The 22,926-nt window shown below is 40.4% G+C and overlaps 1 protein-coding gene across 1 annotated transcript in view; it reads left to right on the forward strand.

Moving 5' to 3' along the window:
- Nucleotides 1-4,237: 4,237 nt before the first annotated feature.
- rxfp1 (relaxin family peptide receptor 1) overlaps nucleotides 4,238-22,926 on the forward strand; it is an 87,686-nt gene continuing 68,997 nt past the window's right edge. Inside the window, 2 exon segments of the mRNA XM_082506114.1 lie at nucleotides 4,238-4,735; nucleotides 11,548-11,685. Of these exon segments, the coding sequence (XP_082362240.1) occupies nucleotides 4,693-4,735; nucleotides 11,548-11,685 (181 nt within the window). The 5' untranslated portion in view covers nucleotides 4,238-4,692.

Below are 22,926 nucleotides of genomic sequence, written 5' to 3' on the forward strand. Positions count from 1 at the left end.
CAAACTCTTCCACGACATGCATTTTTAATTTCTCTTTGATTTCTGGGCATATTGGGGCCCGATGAATGTAAAAACCAAGAATTACCAGATTTTTTTTACCTTATTTTTGTTTTTAAGAACAATAAGAGCCACATATGAGGATATTCGTTTAAAGTTTTGATAGAACAGCAGCAGTATAATGTCCTCGTAAGTGGATATCAGGCCCATGTAGAGCAAAATTGAGTATTTTGGTCTAAATAACCCAAAATGGGATGTCCACATATGTGGACGACAGGTCCTAGGAGGTTAACAACCTCAATTTTAAAAAAAAAACCTTTAAAAGAATTCACCTTCCTGTTTTTAGAAGTACAGTAATGCTCAGCAATTCCAGTACACCATAGCAAATATTGTTTATTCTTTATTTTTCCTGTTTGATGAAGACTTCTTACTGAGGTCAGGGCTGGTTAGAGTTGGTAGGTGGCTTCTTCTGTCTTTTTTTCCCCCAAACAGCAGCAATGATTGCTTAATCGTGAATGGTGCTGCCTTTCTTTTTAATTATGTTTCTGAGTAGAGATGTAACAATCAATGTCAGCCTTTGGATCAATTAAAGTAACTATAATAGGTTTATTTAACAACTTAGGGACAGCAACAATGCTTCTAACAAACACAGTGCAACAATATCACCTATTTTGAGTCATGTTTCTGGTTGTGTGAAGTATACCATTGCGGTCATGCACTCATCATGGACTTGAATGTCATGATAATTTGGGGCTTTTAAAGATGTATTTGAACTTTCTTTTTGCCAGTGTGTAATGACTGTGCTGCGTAGCTCTTTAATGATTTAAACAAATAAATGAAGTGCACAAGTTTGATTTTGAAAGTTTCTCTAATCCACACAGTTCAAATGTATATATGTAGGCTCAGGTTTATATATAAATACCCACTGATATTTGGTTAAATTAGCAAGTTACACCTTGACCACAGGTAGGTCAACAAGCTTTGGATATGATTCTGGCTGTATATTTGACTAGTCCTTCTGGTAGAATTGGTAGATTTATTTATATTGGTTGGTTTCCTGGCATGGACCCAGATTTTAAGCGCTGTCCACAAATTTTCAATAGGGTTGAGGTCAGGACTTTGGCTAGAAGGCCATTCTAGAAGCACAAGGTTAACCTTGTCTTGTCCATTCAGATAAAGCAGTTTTGATAATTGTCTTGTTGCAACACCCAAATATGTCCACATTTCAACTACCTAGCTGTTGATTTCAGGTGAAGTTGAAAAACTTGGAGGTATTCCTTCTTCATTATTCTATCCACTTTGTGTAAATCAGTGACAGCACCACTGGCACCAAAGCAGCCCCAGACCATGATGCTACCACCACATACTTGACAGTGTGTGCAGTGTTCTTAGGTTAGAAAAACTCAACCAAGCATACACCTTATTATTGTGGCCAAGTAGCTCAATTGTCTCTTCTGACCATAAAATCTTTCTCAAATTTTTTTTATTGGCTTGTTCATGTGGAAAACTACAAATTTCAGTCAAGCTTGAAAGTGTCAGTTTTGAAGCCTGTTTCAGTCCTGTCTTCATCTACTCACCCCCAAACAGCCGCGCCAGCTGTCCACTCCTCCCTGAGCCTGGTTCTGCTAGAGCTTTCTTCCTGTTTAAAGGGAGTTTTTCCTTCTCACTGCTGCCAGACTGCATAAGGGGTGATATAATTTGGGGGGGTCTCTGTTTTCTTTGTTTTATTGAAGGGTCTTTGTAGGGTCTCTTACAATATAGAGACCCTACACTGAAGGCTGGACAGTCCTGCCTTGAGGCAACTATTGTTGTGATTCGGCACTATATGAGCTGTTAGGGTTAGGGCCTTGGAGACCCATCCACCGACCCATCCAAGGTGTACTCTGAGTGGCAGGAGAATAATATGAGTATAACGCCACCATGGCTGGAGATTGAGCAACACTAGAAGAGCATATGGGAGAAGGACACAACTCAAAGGTAATGCTCAGTGGCTTCATAGTTGATCTAAGAACAGACCACAGCAACCTTACTGAACAGGACCCAGTAACCATCACAGCAGTAGACATCCAACAAAGTGTCTCCAGTATGAAGAATTGTCACCAGGCCCTGACATGGCTCACACCTACTGGCTAAATGCATTTGGCGAGCATCTGGCAGCACAGATGAACCAGCTGCTATTTGATGAGGGACACCCGGAATGGCTAACTGAAGGCTGGACTGTCCTGATCCCCAAGGATCCCCAGAAGTGACAGCTCCCATACAAAGGAGGCTCCAAACAACCATGTGCTCACCTCAGACAGCAGAAACCCAAGAAAGAGGAGGAAAAGGAGCAACCATCATGGAAAGACAGGCCACGGCACAGTATGTACCACCAGCAGACAAAGGAAGTGGCTGACATCCAGAAGTCCTTCCAGTGAATGGACAAAAGAAAAATAGATAGCACAGAGTCAGCACAGGAACAAGCTCTGAGCAGACGATCCATCGAGGCTCGGATCTATCACACCAGGCAAGACCCCAGGTGCAGGCTGTGTACAGATGTCCCTGGGGCAATCCAGCACATAACAGCAGGGTGCAAGATGCTAGCAGGCCTAACATCTAGCACGCCTTAACCAAGTGGCCAGCATACAGAAAAATCTGTGCCGAATATGGCCTGGAGGTCCAGAGGTCAAAATAGGAGATGGGGTGGTGGAGAATGGCTGAACTAAGATCCTGGGGGAGCTCCAGATACAGATGGACAAATTAGTGGTGGATAACCAACTGCACAAAGTGGTGGCAGAAGAACAGAAGAAGATGGCTGTAGTGATAGGCGTAGCGATACCAAATGACAGCAACAACAGGAAGAAGAAACACGAGAAGCTTGTGAAGTTCCAAGGGCTCAGAGAAGAGCTCGAGAAGATGTGGAGGATGAAGGTAACAGTGGTCCCAGTGGTAATCGGAGCACTAGATGCAGTGACTCCCAAGCTAGGCGAGTGACTCCAGTGGATCTCAGGAACAACATTGGAGATCTCCGTCTAGAAGAGCGGAGTCCTAGGAACAGCTAACATAATGCACCAGAACCTCAAGTTGACAGGCCTCTGGTAGAGGACGCGAGTTTTGAAGGACCCCACAGGGGCGACTGCCCACAGGGGCAACTTCAACTCTGTGATATTCAGCAAAAGGAAAAAGAAATTCTTTTTTTTTTAAATCTATATTAGCTTGTATTTTGACCCTGTTTGCATGAAAGAAAATGCAAAATAAATTAAAACCGGTGCACCCAACCCTTGTTCCAATCCGTTTTTTTAAGCCACTGAAGATGTACACTGTGCAATCATTCCGAAGAACAAAGAAACCAGTAAAAAAGCAGTTACTGGTACATGGAATAATTATTAGAAAAGTCAGTAAAAAGTAAGCCCAAAATTACCATTACAGTCATGCCCATGATGACTTCTGACTACAAGTAAGTCCAGGATTTCTTTTAGCTCAGGCTTTGGTCTCACAAAATGCATAAAACTAAGACTCTTTAACAGCTGATCCGTTACATTCACGAGTGTCTGTTTGCCATCAGGCACCAGGCAAGCAGCATACAGTTGGTTCATTGGGGAGTTTATTAGATGAAAATAGCAGCTGTGTCTTGAAATAACACTAAAGTGAGAATGAATCGGAACAGCAAGTCACTACCTTTTAAAGCAAAAGAGTGAAGCATGCGGTGAAAGACAAAATGCAGCCTGCAGTGATAATATTCACAGGTTCTTATTCATTCATACATAATTTATATTGACTTGTTAAAACACACAGACATTAATATGTAAATCTACCCTACATATAATATCTTGTACATCTTTTACACTGGCTTTAACAAGCACTACTAAAAGTATACTTCAACTTACAAGCAAGCTGATGAGTTGCTGTTATTGTGTGACGAACGGCGTTAAAGCTAATAATTAAATCTGATATTTCAGATATTTGTTTTGTCTCTAATTGCCGGTTAGAGACAAAACAAATTCTAATTCTCTCTCCTGGTCCAAACATACCAACTTTTTTTATTTTTTTTTATTTCTATAATACAGGAAAATGTTTGATGTGTGTGTGTGTGTGTGGGGGGGGGGGTGATTCGGGGAAAATCGTGTGCGCTATCCCACACTCAGACGTTTTTTTTCAGTGATCTCACATACACTCCTCTGATCCTACTAACACATGAATTGTCATTGAGGCTTTTGTAGACTCTGCAGGGTGCTGTGCTGCACAATTAAAGTTTAGCGCTCAGTACAAACACCTACTGATTACAAATTTGATCAGCGAAACTGATTATTGCTTTTGGACTTTAGCTGTTCCTCCTATTCAGAGACCCAGACTGCACCCCCACCCCCTTTTCTCCTGCGAGCGCCCTCTGCGCGCTGCACCTGTACTGCTGCGGCTTGTGCGTCAGAAGATGGCAACTGATTCTTTAGACCCCTCTGCTAGTGGAGATGGCTGCAGACCTAGTCGACTTTGCGAAGTGGCAACGGGTTCTTCTCTAGCTGCATCTGCACCGCACGCGTTTGACAGTACCTCGGTCCACGCGTTTATTACGTAACAGGAACGCAAGGGCAAACTTTTGGTGACATTTTTACGCACAGATTCCCAGTTTGCACGAGTAGACGACCATTGCGTTGTTCTCTTACTACTTCAACCGCGCGATATTCAGCAAAAGAAAAAAGAAAAAACCAAAGCGCCACGATGCAATTTTATATAGCTGTGGCATTCGCTTACGGAGTGTGGGGTAAGTTTAACAACTTCTTTCATCACGAAAATATGGGCTGGTTGTAGATAAGTTATCTTTTTTCAAGTGTTCCAAAATCTATTGTTTTTCACACCAATTTTAAAGGGAACATATTTTCTAATAATGTTTTTTAAGAAGTAGCCGCCGGGTAAATCCAAGTAAATATCTTTCACATAAGCACGGACAACAAAAGGGGTAGAGAGGGAGAGAGAATAGTGATTTCCAGGGTTTCTATCGAATGCATGACAGAAGATGTAGCAGGATAATTCTGTTGCTTTCACGATAGCTTGAATTGGTCGTATTTAAAATCGTTTTCGGTGCAATGGCTATTCCACCCACTAATAACCACCTCCAATATTATACAATTTAAGCTTATCTAAATGTGGACGTAATTGTAATCAATAAACATGCCCAGTTAATGTCTTCAGTCCCATTTCATGTTATTATGCATGTGGGTCTGAGGATTTTTGTTTTGCATGATTATTACATTTATTGGACTGCAGAGAATTTGCCATTTGTTCGATTTTTTTTTTGGAATTATCTTCGCTTTTCTTAATCTAAAGCATTCATAATCTAATAAAACAGCAGTGCATCCACTACTGTATCGGTAACTCTCTGCTACTTGTGTGGCATCCTGTATTAAGGTTTAGAGCAGTGGGAAACCTAAAGGGAACACCGAGTTAAGTCTGCCAGTTGTTGTCGCTGAGTGTAGTCCAAGCGGAGCCACTGCAAAATGAAGGCACCGGCCAAGAAAATGTTTGGGATATTAATATCTCCCTGATATTTTAAACCTATTTAGTGCATTATTTGGACTGATCACACACCACTCCATGTTCAGCTGTAGGTTTGAGACAGACGTGTTGTTTGAGAAGAAGCTTTTAAGACTGTCATACAGCTTATAAACTAATGACAGCAGGGCAGTGATAACCTGTCCCAGGATTTTCTTTGGGATAATTTTCATTCCTTTCCCCCCATGACTGCTGTCTTTGGTTCCCTTTGTCTCTCTTAAGGTTTCTTTGCAATGACTTCTTGTTTGATTTTGATAACTTTCTGCGTTTTCTGTTGATTTTTGCCTCATTTGTGATCCTCTGTCCACACTCATTAATTTCACCTGCGTTCAATTAGCTCTCTGTGTATTTAGCCCTGTGCATCCTTTGTCAGTTGCAGACTTGTCTGTTTCCCTTCCGCCCCAGTGGTTCTGTCTCTGTGTGACTCACCAAGGCTTTGTTTTCCTTTTTGATCCTTCCAAGTTATTAGTTAGACTTCATTTTGAGTATGGTGCTCACTCTACAGTGCCTTTTGGTGTGTAGAATTGATTACATTAATTAATGCCAGCTTTGTCTCCATCCTGTTTTCTTGTGTCTGCATTTGAATCACCTCTGAACTTTACGCTAAAACTAGTCATGGAAGAAATGAGCTGCATTTTCTTTGATTAGATTCTAGATACAACCATGCACTGGAAGACAAAATGTCTATACTGTGTGCTGTATTGTGAAAAATGGATCTGTCGCATCAGAAAACAGCCCATTAAGAGCATAGTTCGTATGTTGTCACAGTCAAACAGCTGATTGGCTTTATCCCAGAATCTCACAGAGCATTGCCACAAAGCTCTTTGGAACCATAATTCACAATCAGTCAGTAGAAACTGTTGGACCACATCTGTGGCAAACCATCTTCTCTGAGTTTTTGTCAGTGTGCTTACCTCTTTTCTTATCAGCTTTTGTGGGGCTGCAGCATGTTGAAACAATCCCAGAGACAGTCAATATAGTATAAGAGCTGTCTGAGTAGTTGCAGATCAATTTTAGAGCATATTTAATGAATTTTCTCACATTTCTTTCACTTGAGTCCATGTTTGAACTTGTTATTAAATGCACTATTATTTCATATGACATATATACAACATATAAGTAAACATATAAGACATCCATTTGCATAAATGTTGAATATTTGCAGCTGGTCTTTGATGCCAGCTGAAAAGTCAGGGATAGTTAGTTAGGAAAGTAGTGAAACTTCCCATTAAATTTTGGGGAATATGCATATGCATATTAAAGAGTTATTTCCTCCATTTTTTCTTCATTATGCTGTAACCCTAACAGCAATTATCCGCCTGAAGGGTTTATGCTCAAAGTGTAAATATCACACTTTTTTAGATGAGCAGCTTATCTGTAATACAAATTGCACACTCATCTAAGTGAATGTACTTGTGTCAGTCTAAATATTGAGGAACAGCATATTGTAACTGAACGGTTACGTGCAAATATTACAAATAAACAATGTTAGACAAACAACTGATGAAACGAGCTGATATAAGAGTGTACAATTAATAATAGAATAATTTTCACTGTTATTTGTGATATGCTTTATTATTCTTATACTGTGTAGTACAATCACTGAAATGTCCAGTCCTGAAGAGTGATTAATGGGATCATTGATTAGTTCATGTTAACTAAGAATATAAGTAAGTGAATGTAGAGAAACCTTATATGTGTCCTAGGAAAGTAAGCAACTGATTCTCAAATCAAGTTATAATTAAAGTAAAACAACAAAAAACCAAATAACTGTCATATTTATTGGTATTTATAATGGCTCTAGACCTTTATAAAGAATTAACCATGTGAAAAGTTTTTATCTAGCTAAATATTACAGTTTGCTAATTACTTGGTACTTTTTTTTAATTTTCAGCTTACTGAGGAAGTAAACTGAAAATGTAAAGTTCTGAAATGGCTTGTTGTGGCTGTTATTTGTGGATGTCACTTTTAACCAGACAAGTTATCACCAAGGAATTCATATATCATCGGCAGCCAAGTACGTTCAGAATAGGGCTGCCACAAACGATTATTTTGATAGTCGACTAGTCACCGATTATTTTTGCGATTAGTCGACTAATCAGATCATCATCCATTAGACGTAAAACGTACAGCTTATTGCACCAGCAGCATCTGCTCTTATATAACTATCATTAGCTTACAGCTTTAAGCGTTTAAGGTCTGTGCTAACTAAAAATAAAGACAAGATGATAGTTTATTGAATTTTAATGAAATTTGCAGATTGTTTCGGTGAAGATTAATAAACTCCTTGCTATCTAAAATATAACAGGACACTGGAGTATATTCTGGAGCATCTCACACTTCTGATAATCAGCTGTCTGCTTGACGTTTATTCAGCTGTGTAAAAACTATAACTTTAATCTCAGACAAACTGATTTACTCAGGAACAAATAAAATACTAAAAAAAAAAAGCCAAACAATAACATTTTAAGTTATCTAAGTGACTCATATATATATTTAACCTGAGTAGCGAAAGACGGCGGTGGGTTTGAAAACGATTTGCGGGGAGTCCGGTGTTCTCACGGCGCTAGTGAGCCTAGCCCCCGGCTCGCTAACGAGCTAGTGGGTAACAGATGTCTCCGAAAACGTCGGAGCGCTTTTGAAAATATGCGGTGTCTTGATAAACTGAGCAGATATTTGAGGTTTACACAGCTACATTCTCGCCTGAAAATATGTTAAACGTTTATTTTGTGACCCAGAAAGAATAATAAGAGTAACATTAAAACTAACTAGCTGCCGCCATTGTTGGAAACTGCGCTGGGCCGCGCTATGAATTCTGGGACACAGCTGCTTCTTCTTCTTCTTCTTCGGGGTTTAACGGTAGCTGACATCCTTGTACATGCAATGCTGCCATCTTCTGTTTCAGTCCGTTATTACACTCTTAAATCCTGCCACTTATTCCTGCGTCTTTTGTGATTGTACAAAGTTTCAAACGACGCGTCGACTATTAAATCAGTCGTCGACGATTTTGATAGTCGACGTAATCGTGACTAGTCGACAAATCGTGGCAGCCCTAGTTCAGAATATTTAATTCTCTGTTCAGTTATTATGAACATCGGGCACTGGCAGAGGCACAACGATCACGTCCAGACACTATCAGCTGAAGTTTCTTTTTCATGCGTGTTGCACACAAAACAAGGCAAGGACATGTTTTCGCTACAGTAAATAGTCTGGTTAAGGGGTGTCAACAGAGCTTGCAATAGGGGTTTGGCAGAGACAAGACCATTTAATATCCAGCAATGTGAGCTGAACATTTGGCTTCACGTATACAATTCCATTGGCTAATAGCTAGAAACATTTAGGGATAAAGTGTGAAAAGTTTAGTCAGTAAATAATCTTAAATGGTAATGCAACAGAAGCATTCCTCCATGTGATTTCTAAAGGAATATTCCCTGCAAGTTATCAGAAAACTTATGTTGTGCTATATATTTTGATTGTATTTTATTTTCTATTTAAAAAAAATCTAATCTAATATATATTATTACAGTGTGTGATACTGTCATACTTTATAGCTCTCCACTGTTAAAGAGAGATTGTGTGCTATGTTTGAATAAAGTAGAAGTCATTAGACATTAGGGGATTAGGGGTTATGTGTTCAGATGCTGGTTTTCAAAGGAGAATTTAATCGTTTACTTTGCAGCCTTTATGCTGCAAGGCTAGCAAGTCTTCCTGTCTGTCTATAGCGAGTCTTTTAGAGTTAACCAGAAATGAATGTGTTTGATCACCCTAGTTTAACCTGATGCAGATGCTTATGTGACATATTCTGCCGTCGCAGAGGAAATAAATTCATGATGAGCAAGGAGAAAATCAGCTGTCACAGATGATGAGCTCAAATTAAATGACAATATAAACCCTTCCCTGCACAAGTGTCTCAGAAGGCTTCTAGAAACCTAGGTTAAAAGACTAAAAGTGATAACTACAAAACTGTTTATTCAATTCTGGAACAGTGGATTCAATTGAATCCAATGAATTAAATAAACTGCCTTTGCTACTCTGGTTTACAAGTTCAGCAGCAACTAAATATCTGATATAATTGCCTTTTACTTGAGCTTAAAAATAAGACATGCTGATACATTTTTGATGAGTGGCTCATGCTCATTGTCAAATTTGTGTAAATGCACTTCTTTTGAAAAGTTCATTTAAAATTACAGCCACTCATATTTCCTACACCACCTATTTAAGACTGTTGGCAGTTAGGTTAAGTGACAGCACCAGCATCTACAGGCAAAAGCTAACGTCTAAGAATTGCTTTAATTTTCATTCTTTGAGGAGGGAAAAAGCAAGAAGCCAAACATCGGAGATTTGGGTTATTCTTATTTATGTATTAGACTTTAAACACTGCCAGCATGCCATCTTATTGTGCTGCAGTGAGTAACTACTGATGTGTGAGATCTATGTTAGTATTCCCAAACTGATTTAAATTACAGATTGAACTGTAATTGAACTGAACTACAGATTAAACCCCCCTGGGTTTTGAAAGCTAAATTTTAATATATTGTTCATAATCCATCACTAACATGGTGATTTAGGAAGAATCAAGAAAAGACTGATAGTGTTAGAGAGTAATATGATGATTTTAACTGTTTTAAATATTAAGGGCATATGTTTATTTTATGATTGCAGGTGCTGCTAACCCTGCCTGGTATTAGCGCACCGGTGTTGTATTAGTTCCTTTCAGGAAAAACAAAAAGGAGGCAGAAATGTTGGGCACACCAGGTGTTATCAAAATAAAAAAGAGATTAAAATGATTTCCCAGCATTTTCAGCATAATGAAACTGTCCAGCTTGATGTATAAAATTCAGTGACTTTTACTCGACAGAATCTAATTTCATGCCATCAGGTTTCAAGATGTGAAGCTGATATGGTTTTGTTTTTTTCACAGAAAATAAAGTGTGAGGGGACTTTATTGTAAACATAATCAGAAATACGAGCATGTGCAGCATGCCATGAGTGAAACCTTTTGATTAGTTTCCACCTTCAGCTGTTCAACTTGTTTGATACCTCAAAGGTGCAATGTTTCAAGTCAGGAGCAGGTCTGACAACATGAGGCATTGTTTATTATCCCAAAATATTATTTAAAGAACACACACAAACACATTATATAATACCAAATAAAGCACCTGCATTTACTTTACTTTAACAGTTTGCGCTAAGGGCAAGAGAAAGGATTGAAGAAAAGGAGTAGATTGTGATTATAATTGGGTGTCAGTCCAGGAATGCCAGTATAGGTTTAATCAGTGTTGGGAAGGTTACTTTTAAAATGTATTCCATTACAGAATACACATAACGGGTATGGCAGTCCATTCTCCCTGCAGCACGGACTACACTGCCTATGATGCTACATTCTTTAGAGCTATACCGGTAGCATTCTGCCTATTAGCTTAGCACAACAACAACAAAAAGGCGCTCTCTCACCCAGGAAACACGCAGAGAGAGAGAGAGTGTCACCCTGTAACCATGGCAACCATAACGCTGCCGCCTGGAACAACAGAAGATAGCTGTCAAACAAACCCAAACAGTCCTGACCCACCACAATATGAAACAGGGAAATACCGCCGTGTAATCCGTTTATTTCAACAAAGTAACTGTATTCTAAATACCACCTTTTTAAACGGTAACTGTAACGGAATACAGTTACTCATATTTTGTATTTTAAATACGTAACAGCGGTACATGTATTCCGTTACTCCCCAACACTGGGTTTAATGTATAACCTAAAGTTGGGCCCACATACTGTTTTTTGAACCAAAGGCAGACTCAGTATGTAATTTTAATAGTTAGAGTGCGAATGAAAGAATAGAGAAGACGTCCTTGTTTCATAAAGCCCATTTTACATTTGATGCAGGAGCCTGGATGTTCAGGAGCTCACAAAAATATCAAGATGAGGTTGATAGATGTTACATTTTACTGACACATTTGACAGGAATAAAATAGAGTATCAGAAACTTTCTATTCAATCATATTGCTTTTCTGCTTTGTTTACAGCACTCAATATGACAGAGGAGAGGAGGACTTGCCCACTAGGATATTTCCCCTGTGGGAACCTGACCTTTTGTCTCCCTCAGCTCATGCACTGCAACGGTATCGATGACTGTGGAAATCAAGCAGATGAGGAGAACTGTGGTGAGTCATTGTTTCTACTTGAACACTTGTTAATAAACTCATATGCCCTGATGCATACATCCTCAAAATACCAGCTCCAGAAAGCCCTTAGGTAATGGCTGACACATACACAGTGTTTGAGATTTTCCTGGTTTATTGGTTCATGTGATAAATTACTGGTGTAGATGCTATAAACACACACACTCATACATACAAACACCCTTGCTTTTGAGTAATAACCACTGCTACTGTATTAGAGAACCTTGCTGATGCAAGCTGTGATTTGTAAATGTACAAACTTAGCTTTCCTTGTCACCTGCTGGTGGCATGGGCAGTGGTATTAATATGCATGCTGGCTGCTGTTTTTTAAAATATGTTAATTTACATCTATGATGTACCTTCGAGTCCTGCACTGGTAAAACTCAGTACTGAACTCAACCCGACCTGGACCCAGAAGCAAAGGTTCAGAGCTGGCTCGTGGCATAAGGACTATAAATACAGCTGATGGGTGTCAGGATACAGTAGGAATGAAGAATTTTGCTCAGAAATAATCATTATTCATAACACTAAATCATTTGCATTTTATGCACAGCTGTCATAGTAGCTCTTAAGCATTATATAATATTAAGTTTGAACTATAAAGCAGTTCGACAAATTAAATTACGATGATAACTAACCAAACTCCTCCAATGTATATATTTTTAAGTGTGTTTCTCATTTGCCTCACCCATTGATTTCCTCCTCTGTCCATTTTTTCTTTATTAACCTTGAAATTATATATACACAGGTAGCTCCATGCCCTCCTGGGTTTTAATTGCACCTTAGAACACACATGCATCAACACTACAATGAGCGGGTGGAGGGAGGTTTGGAGTCTTCTCTCACCCCCGTTCTCTGCGGCCTGCTGGAGCGGGGCGGCTAGGAGGAGTTGGCCGTCCGACTGCGGTCTGGAGTGTGGGGCCTCCCTACTGCTGCGGAGTCGGGGCGGTCTGCCTCTCCCCACCGCAGAGAAAAGGGTAACACCACCTGGGTCTGGGTGCAGTTCCCCCTCCAGGGGCAAGGGTACCTAGACCCGGTTCGTAGAGTACGCTTGGGGAGTGTGATCGTGTGTACAGCGTCTCTTTATGTCTGTCTCTGTCACGGGTCTGGGTCCGTTGGACCCAGTATGTGGAGTTTCATGTTTTTGTTATTCCATGTTTGAGGTTATTATGTTTTGGTTTGCATCAGGGATTGTTTTCTTGTTCTCTTGTTGTGTTTATGATGGTTATGATGTTTATTATTTGAGGTTCATGTTTAAGGATTTGTTCTCGGTTGTATCTCACGTTTAGTTTAGTTCAGGTTCCATGTGTCAATCTGTCTGTCTCTCAGTGTCAGGTCTGCGTCTTGGTGTGGTGTTCTCATTTCCTGTTCTATTGTGAAGGTCTGGGTCTCATGTAAGTGTGTTCGGTTTTACCTTTGTCTCGTCTTGTTGATTATTCCCAGCTGTGTCCACCACCTGTGTGTAATTCCCCTGTGATTCTCTGTGTATTTAAGTCATGTCTTCCGTCATTGTAGTTGCTGGTCCGTCTGTGTTTCCACCCTGCTTCATCTGTGTGTTTCCCTGCAGTCAACCATCATCTGTTGCCGCCCGCTCTCATTCATGTCCAGGTTCGTGTCCTGTAGTTAGTTTGTTCCCAGTTTAGTTTAGTCATTGCTCCGTTCGCCGTTTGTCCATTTCCTTTTTGTGTTTAATAAACCACCCTCACACCCATACAAGTGCCTGCGTTTGGATCCTCCTTTATTTTCCACACGGCTCATCTCACTCGCCGTGACAGTCTCCACGTTGGTTGAGTGTGGAGTAAGTGCATATGAGAGCATGAGGGTGGGAATGGATGTTTGTGTCTGTGTGTGCCTGTATGTCTGTGTCTATATGTCAGGTTGGGTATCAGACGCCACCTCTCTGGGGACATCTCAGGCCCTCCAAGGTTTGGAGGCCTATCTCCACCCACCACCACTTCCCCTGCCAGTGGCGGACTCCCTCAGGTGTCGGTGCGTTGGTGGTTCCTTGTGTCTGGGGGTGGGCGTCCGGGTACACACCGGCTCACTCCTTGGCAGCCGCTTATCGGGGCCTGGAGCCTGGGGCTCGCTCGGGCCACTTCGGAGGTGGGGTGCCCCCGGCCTCTCGGCCTGGGGCTCGGTCACTCAGGCACAGCTGGCTGCCGGCGGAGCTCACGGGCGCGTCACTGCAACTCCCCCTGGCTTCTGCTCCGCGGCTGCTGAGTGAGCCCTCATCTGGGACTCTCCTCAGCTCTTACTGGGACAGTGGCGCAGCTGCCCCTCTGTTGGTCTTCCTTGGTCTCTTGTGTTCTGGGGGCCTCTGGATGTCTGGAGTTTTCCTCCATACCTGCTTCATACCCTGGAGGACGGGGCTGTGGCTCCCCACACCCTCTAGCAGATCGTTACATGGAGAAACCTTTGGAATGCAAGCATGCTGATCCACACAGGTATGCACACAGGTGTACACACGGGTATTCACAGACGCGGACTACAGCTTTCTTGGCTGCTGCCTCAAAGCACATTGTGCGCTGTCTATCTTGCGTGCTGCACAATATCGTTTATTACTTAGTATCTACTGATATTTACTGCTAGCTAGTTTATTGTGATGGTGCCGTTTTGTTTTGTTTTTTTATTATGTTGCACTTTGTTGCTTGCTTTCTCTTCTGTTTTTTTTCTCCATACAGGTGACCCAGGTGTTTTTTTTTTTTTTCTGTTTTTTTTTTTTTTTTTTTTCTTTCTTCCCCCCCTTCTCACCGTCTCTTCTCCCCTTTGGTTTTCTTTCTCTCCCTCTCTTTCTTTCATTCTTTCTCCCTGTCCTATCCCCCAGTCATGTCTGTCCCGTTTGTAGCAACTGTAAATAAAATAAATTCATAATTATAATAAAGGTCAATCAAATGGACCAATATGGCAAGGCCATGATGATCCACTTGGTAAAATAAATCCGCTTGGCATCTTTCTTGGCCTTAAGACAACAATTCTGATGGCTAAAGATCCAAACGGGACACACACACAAAAAAAAAAGAAATTATATATACACTAAATACCAAGACACAAGTCGGGTTATTAAATTTGCTTTAAAAATATGTGCTTATCTATTTATATCCTACACTGGAATTACATTACTCAAAGTGATTTTGCATCATAACTAACATTTATTGATAACAGAGTGAAAAGGTCCAAAGCACCATAAAGCATAGAAATGCAAACCTTTTAATGTTGGAACTTTCTCACGTGTGCTGATCTGCAGCTCAGAATGCTAGAGTAGGCTTATGTATGACTGATTTCAAGAATTAATCTTGAGGAGACAATCATCAATCATGACTCCTGTGGTGAAACAGGTGCAGCTTATAAACCAACTGTCACATTATAATGAATGACATTTTTTTTTCTTCATGACTTCCGTCCATTCCCCAAGCTTCGTTTCGTGATCCTGCAGGAAGAATTATGATGTGATGTCAGTTTTGTTTTCAGCAGGTGCTGGTGTGTAGAAGTTAAAACTATTTCACAGTATGCAATCACAGATTAGTACATTGCTAGATAACACAGTGGTACACTGTAGAAAGAATAGTCAGTTGGTTTGTTTTGTAATCCAGCACCTAACTGTTAAACATATAGTGTCCATAAGTATTTGGACATTGGCACAATTTATAAAAACTGTACAAATGAATCTACAGGGAGTGCAGAATTATTAGGCAAATGAGTATTTTGTCCACATCATCCTCTTCATGCATGTCGTTTTACTCCAAGCTGTATAGGATCGAAAGCCTACTACCAATTAAGCATATTAGGTGATGTGCATCTCTGTAATGAGAAGGGGTGTGGTCTAATGACATCAACACCCTATATCAGGTGTGCATAATTATTAGGCAACGTCCTTTCCTTTGGCAAAATGGGTCAAAAGAAGGACTTGACAGGCACAGAAAAGTCAAAAATAGTGAGATATCTTGCAGAGGGATGCAGCAGTCTCAAAATTGCAAAGCTTCTGAAGCGTGATCATGGAACAATCAAGCGTTTCATTCAAAATAGTCAACAGGGTCGCAAGAAGCGTGTGGAAAAACCAAGGCGCCAAATAACTGCCCATGAACTGAGAAAAGTCAAGCGTGCAGCTGCCAAGATGCCACTTGCCACCAGTTTGGCCATATTTCAGAGCTGCAACATCACTGGAGTGCCCAAAAGCACAAGGTGTGCAATACTCAGAGACATGGCCAAGGTAAGAAAGGCTGAAAGACGACCACCACTGAACAAGACACACAAGCTGAAACGTCAAGACTGGGCCAAGAAATATCTCAAGACTGATTTTTCTAAGGTTTTATGGACTGATGAAATGAGAGTGAATCTTGATGGGCCAGATGGATGGGCCCGTGGCTGGATTGGTAAAGGGCAGAGAGCTCCAGTCCGACTGAGACGCCAGCAAGGTGGAGGTGGAGTACTGGTTTGGGCTGGTATCATCAAAGATGAGCTTGTGGAGCCTTTTCGGGTTGAGGATGGAGTCAAGCTCAACTCCCAGTCCTACTGCCGGTTTCTGGAAGACACATTCTTCAAGCAGTGGTACAGGAAGAAGTCTGCATCCTTCAAGAAAAACATGATTTTCATGCAGGACAATGCTCCATCACACGCGTCCAAGTACTCCACAGCATGGCTGGCAAGAAAGGGTATAAAAGAAGAAAAACTAATGACATGGCCTCCATGTCATGGAGGAGGAGGGGGGAACAACTAAGCTGTAGTGCCTCTTCACCTCACTGTACAATACCTTGTGCAATACTTTTTGTAAATAGTCAACAGTGCAATAGACTCAATACTTGAAATGTGCAATTCACTTGTATTTTTATTTTTTATTCCTATTTATTCTATTTATCCCCTTTGTATATTTTATTTATATTTGTCTCTGTATTTATATATGTGTGTGTGTGTGTGTGTATGTATGTATGTATGTATGTATATGTATGTGTGTATATATATATATATATATATATATATATATATATATATATATATATATATATATAACAATTCTGTAACTGTAACTTCGGTCGTTGCTGTGCTTTTTTTTGGAAGTCGAATTTCCCAGAGGAACCCACCCGAGGGATTAATAAAGTTCTATCTTATCTTATCTTATCCTTGTTCACCTGATCTGAACCCCATTGAGAACCTGTGGTCCATAATCAAATGTGAGATTTACAAGGAGGGAAAACAGTACACCTCTCTGAACAGTGTCTGGGAGGCTGTGGTTGCTGCTGCACGCAATGTTGATGGTGAACAGATCAAAACACTGACAGAATCCATGGATGGCAGGCTTTTGAGTGTCCTTGCAAAGAAAGGTGGTTATATCGGTCACTGATTTGTTTTTGCTTTGTTTTTGAATGTCAGAAATGTATATTTGTGAATGTGGAGATGTTATATTGGTTTCACTGGTAAAAATAAATAATTGAAATGGGTATTTTTTTTTTTATTAAGTTGCCTAATAATTATGCACAGTAATAGTCACCTGCACACACAGATATCCCCCTAAAATAGCTAAAACTAAAAACAAACTAAAAACTACTTCCAAAAACATTCAGCTTTGATATTAATGAGTTTTTTGGGTTCATTGAGAACATGGTTGTTGTTCAATAATAAAATTATTCCTCAAAAATACAACTTGCCTAATAATTCTGCACTCCCTGTAAATCATAAGCAAGATGTGATTGAAGTGTAGACTTTCAACTTTAATCCAAGAAGTTTAAAAAAAGTTGTAACTTTTTAGGATACTTTAATACATAATACATCAAATGCTGTGTTTGCTCCCTTGAGAAGCTCTGCTAGGCCTTTACTGCAGCCACCTTCAGCTGCTGCTTCATTGTGGGACTCTGTGGCATCAGTATTATCTTTAATAAAGCATGCTCTGTTGGGCTGAGATCAGGTGACTGACTTGGCCATTGAAGAATATCCAACATTTTTGCCTTGAGAAACTCTGGGGTTGCGTTTCCAGTTTCTTTGAGTTGTTATCTATCTGCACAGTGATGGATTCTATCTGCACTTTAGAATCCATCCGGCTATTTCTATCAGCAGTCACATCTTCAATAAACACTAGTGACACATTTCCATTAGCAGCCATACGTGCCCCCGCCATAACATTGCCTCCATGTTTAACAGATCATGTAGTATATTTGGGATCAAGAGCTATTATTTTCATTCTAAATTCTTTGATCTTCTTAACTATGGTACAAGTTAATTTTTCTTTCACTTCCCCCCAATTTTATTTTTTAAATTTCAAACTGTGCACTTCTGGAGATGTCTTTTGGTGTTGCTGAGCTGGCCAGTGCATTACTTTTTGTTCGTTTGTTTGTTTGTTTTTGTTTTTTCAGATATACCTGATGTTTGGCCATTGCTAAAGTTTTTGCTATCTGGTTTTTTGGGTTGTTTTTTTTATTTTATTTTGGTTTTTCAGCCAAATGATTCCTCCCTCACTTACAGTGACACCTCTTTGGACCTCATATTGACAATTCAAATTCTAGTAAACAGCTGTTAAATATAAATAATCAACACTATATCTTTTTTCTGCTTCATTTGACATGGAATACCAAACAAACAATCCTCTCCTGGCAATGAATTATTAATAATAAGTTATTCAGTTACTTTTGAGCCTCTGAAAACAGGAGACTGTGAAAATGGCAATTAATGCAATCTTGGTTTTAAAAAAGTCTTTAAAGATGGAAATCCAACACGTTGATCCACTTCTATCCAGGCAAATTTTTCGAATATATTTATTTGTCCACTGTCAGTCAAATGTTTGGACACAACTTCTCATTTAATGTTTTTTCTTTATTTTTTTACTACTTTCTACATTGTATATACATGCTGAAGACATAAAATATATGAAGCTAGATATATGTGTGTGTATATATATATATGAATTATTAAATTATTAAAAACTCTAAATATGTTTTCATATTTTAGTTTCCTTAAAGTAGTCACACTTTGCTTTGTTGACAGCGCTGCAAACCCTTGGCTTTCTCTCAATGAGCTTCATGATGTAGTCACCTAAAATAGTTTTCACTTCACAGGTGTGCCTTGTCAGGGTTCATTTGTTAAAATTCTTGCCTTCTTAATGGGGTTGGGATTATAAGTTGTGTTGTGCAGGGGCTTGTACACAGCTGACAGCCTTATTTGACACCTGTTAGAATTCATATTATGGCAAGAACCAATCAGCTAAGTAAAGAGAAACGACAGTCCATCATTACTTTAAGAACTGAAAGTCAGTCAGTTCTTGCTAAAACTTTGAATGTGTCCCAAAGTGCAGTCGCAAAAGCCTTCAAGCACTAGGATGAAAGTGAGGAGCGCCCCAGGAAAGGAAGACCAGGAGTCACCTCTGCCGCTGAGGATAAATTCATCCGAGTCACCAGCCCCTGAAATCGCAAGTTAACTGCACCTCACCTAACCCCTAATCCTGCTAAGAAACCACTACTAATGAGAAGCAGCAAGCAGAAGAGATTTGTTTGGGCCAAGAAACACAAGGAATGGATATTAGACCAGTTGAAATCTATGCTTTGATTAGTCCAAATTTGATATCTTGGGTTCCACCTGTTGTGTCTTTGTGCAACACACAAAAGGTGAACAGATGGTCTCTACATGCATGGTTCCCACCATGAAGCATGGATGAGCAGGTATGATGGTATGGGGGTGCTTTGCTGGTGACACTGTTAGGGTATTTATTCATAATTGAAGGCACACTGAATCAGCGTGGCTACCACAGAACCCTGCAGCGACATGCCATTCCATCCGGTTTGCGTTTAGTTCAACCATCATTTATTTTTCAACAGGACAATGACCCCAAACACACCTCCGAGCTGTGTAAGACGGAGAGTCATGAAGTGCAGCGCCAGATGGTGTGACCTCCACAGTCAGCTCACCAGAACCCAGCCGAGATGGTTTGGGATAAGATGGACCACAGAGTGAAGACAAAAGCCCCAAAGATCTCTGAGAAACTCTTTCAAGACTGATGGAAAACCATTTTACGTGATGACTTCATGAATGCCATGAATGGATGCTAAGAGTGTGCAAAGCTGCAATCAAAGCAAAGGGCGACTGTTTTGTAGAATCTAAAATATAAAACATATACTCACTATGGAAATATGGAATATACTCACAAATAACAAATAGTTTTGATGCCTTCAGTGAGAATCTACAATGTAAATAGTCAAAAATTATGAAAAAACATTAAAAGGTCTCTCCTAACTTTACAGACTGCTCTATTAGTGGGTGTTCTGCCTTGCTGTCCATATTTTTGCTAGTCTGCAATGTTGGTCCTGATGGGACGTAAGCACAGATGTCACCAGATGGTCAACAGCTGCTTCTGACTCTTTTATTTCATCATCTGAAAGGCTGCCTCAAATTCATTGATCATTCAGTTCCATTTTTACTCTGATTCATGAAGTAACTAAAAAAAAAAAAAACTGTGATTTTCCATTTCACTGATACAACTGCACAATCAAAGGAAAACAGGCCTGGAAATGCCTCACTGTGCTGACTGTCTGATTAAAACATGTCCAAGGGAAAGTACACTCAACAAAAATATAAACGCAACACCTTTGCTACTGCTCCCATTCCCCATGGGATGGATGTAGAGACCTAAAATTCAGTCCAGATACACAATATAACCATCCCTCCCAAACAGTGGTCACAAATCAGTCCAAATGTGTGGTAGTGGGCACATCTGCCATATTGAGATAATCCATCCCACCTCACAGGTGTGCCACATCAGGATGCTGATCTGACATCATGAGTAATGCACAGGTGTACCTCAGACTGCCCACAACAAAAGGCCACCCTGGAATGTGCAGTTTTGTCTCACAGCAAAATGCCACAGATGCCACAAGCAATGAGGGAGCGTGCAATTGGCATGCTGACAGCAGGAATGTCAACCAGATCTGTCGCCCGTGCATTGAATGTTCATTTCTCAACCATAAGCCGTCTCCACAGGCGTTTCAGAGAATATGGCAGCACATCCAACCGGCCTCACAACCGCAGACCTCGTGTAACCACACCAGCCCAGGACCTCCACATCCAGCAGGTTCACCTCCAAGATCGTCTGAGACCAGCCACCCAGACAGCTGCTGGAACAATTGGTTTGCACAACCAAACAATTTCTGCACAAACTGTCAGAAACCGTCTCAGGGACGCTCAACTGCATGCCCGTCGTCCTCATCGGGGTCTTGACCTGACTCCAGCTCGTCGCCGTAACAGACTTGTGTGGGCAAATGCTCACATTCGATGGCATCTGGCACGTTGGAGAGGTGTGCGCTTCACGGATGAATCATGGTTCACATTGTTCAGGGCAGATGGCAGCTGAGAATGTCCCAGTTCTTGCATGGCCAGCATACTCACCGGACATGTCACCCATTGAGCATGTTTGGGATGTGCTTGACCGTCGTATACGACAGCGTGTACCAGTTCTCACGAATATCCAACAACCTCGCACAGCCATTGAAGTGGAGTGGACCAACATTCCACAGGCCACAATTGACAATCTGATAGACTCCATGCGACGATGTGTTGCACTGCATGAGGCAAATGGTGGTCACACCAGATACTGACCGGTTCTGGGTCCCCAGACCCCCAATAGCGCAAAAAACTGCACATTCCAGAGTGGCCTTTTGTTGTGGGCAGTCTGAGGTACACCTGTGCACTACTCATGATGTCAGATCAGCATCCTGATGTGGCACACCTGTGAGGTGGGATGGATTATCTCAATATGGCAGATGTGCCCACTACCACACATTTGGACTGATTTGTGACCACTGTTTGGGAGGGATGGTTATATTGTGTATCTGGACTGAATTTTAGGTCTCTACGTCCATCCCATGGGGAATGGGAGCAGTAACAAAGGTGTTGCGTTTATATTTTTGTTGAGTGTAACTGGCTTTGACACTGCCAATTGGGAAAGATTGTCCTTTTGTTTTGTCCACAGATGTAAAAACATAATGAGTGAATCCTAACTCTCTAAAACTGCACACTCACTACCACTAACTTCTTAAGGGAATATAGGTCTTGGAGATGATTGTAAAGGCGGCTGAGAAAACCTTTGCGGATAAAACCTGGTGGTGCCCAGGTATAAGGATAACAGGATTATCATTGCATTTGCTATGCAAAACCAAAACAAATACAAGCACCTTAACCAGTAATAAGGAGGAAACTTTATACTACATAGAAGCTAAACAAGGGAAAAAAACCACCAACACTCACATTTCCTGACATTTATCAATGCCTGTTTGTGGTGAGTACCAACATATCAAACTAATTAAAAATTATAAATCACTTCAAGCTTGCTTTCTGGCATGTTGGACTCTCGGCCACTGAGCTGTGGCTCTGTGATATATGGAGACAAGATAAGATAAGATAAGATAAGATAGAACTTTATTAATCCCTCGGGTGGGTTCCTCTGGGAAATTCGACTTCCAAAAAAAGCACAGCAACGACCGAAGTTACAGTTACAGAACTGTTATATATATATATACACACACACACACACACACACATATATAAATACAGAGACAAATATAAATAAAATATACAAAGGGGATAAATAGAATAAATAGGAATAAAAAATAAAAATACAAGTGAATTGCACATTTCAAGTATTGAGTCTATTGCACTGTTGACTATTTACAAAAAGTATTGCACAAGGTATTGTACAGTGAGGTGCAGAGGCACTACAGCTTAGTTGTTCCCCCCTCCTTTGTCCTCCTGTTTCCCCTCCCTCTCCCCTCCAGAGAGGAGTTAAACAGTTTGATGGCGTGTGGGACAAAGGAGTTTTTAAGTCTGTTAGTTCTTGTCTTGGGGAGAAGCAACCTGTCACTGAACAGACTCTTCTATACAAAGATGTTTGTATAGTTTTTTGGGGTGTTTTACCTATTATTTAATGTTTTACTGGAACAATTTTTATGCTTTTTAATGATGTATTTCAGTTTTATATATTTTATTTCACATTATATCATATCACTGCATACAAACAGTACTATGATGTTTTACTTTGGTATTTAGTAATATAACATATATCATTGCCATCTATCCATCCGTTCGCTTCCGCTTATCCTTTTCAAGCTGTATTTTCAACAAAAGCATAAAGATTTTCTTTGATTTATTCACTCCAAGTTAAGTTAGTAACCCAGCAAGTTAACTGATTTATGTCAATGCTTTGAAAACTCAAACATAGAGTGCCCAAATAATAAATAAATTGAAGGAAGACAT

The sequence above is a fragment of the Aulonocara stuartgranti genome (assembly GCF_965226115.1).
Source record: "Aulonocara stuartgranti genome assembly, chromosome: 2".
Classification (NCBI taxonomy): Eukaryota; Metazoa; Chordata; class Actinopteri; order Cichliformes; family Cichlidae; genus Aulonocara; species Aulonocara stuartgranti.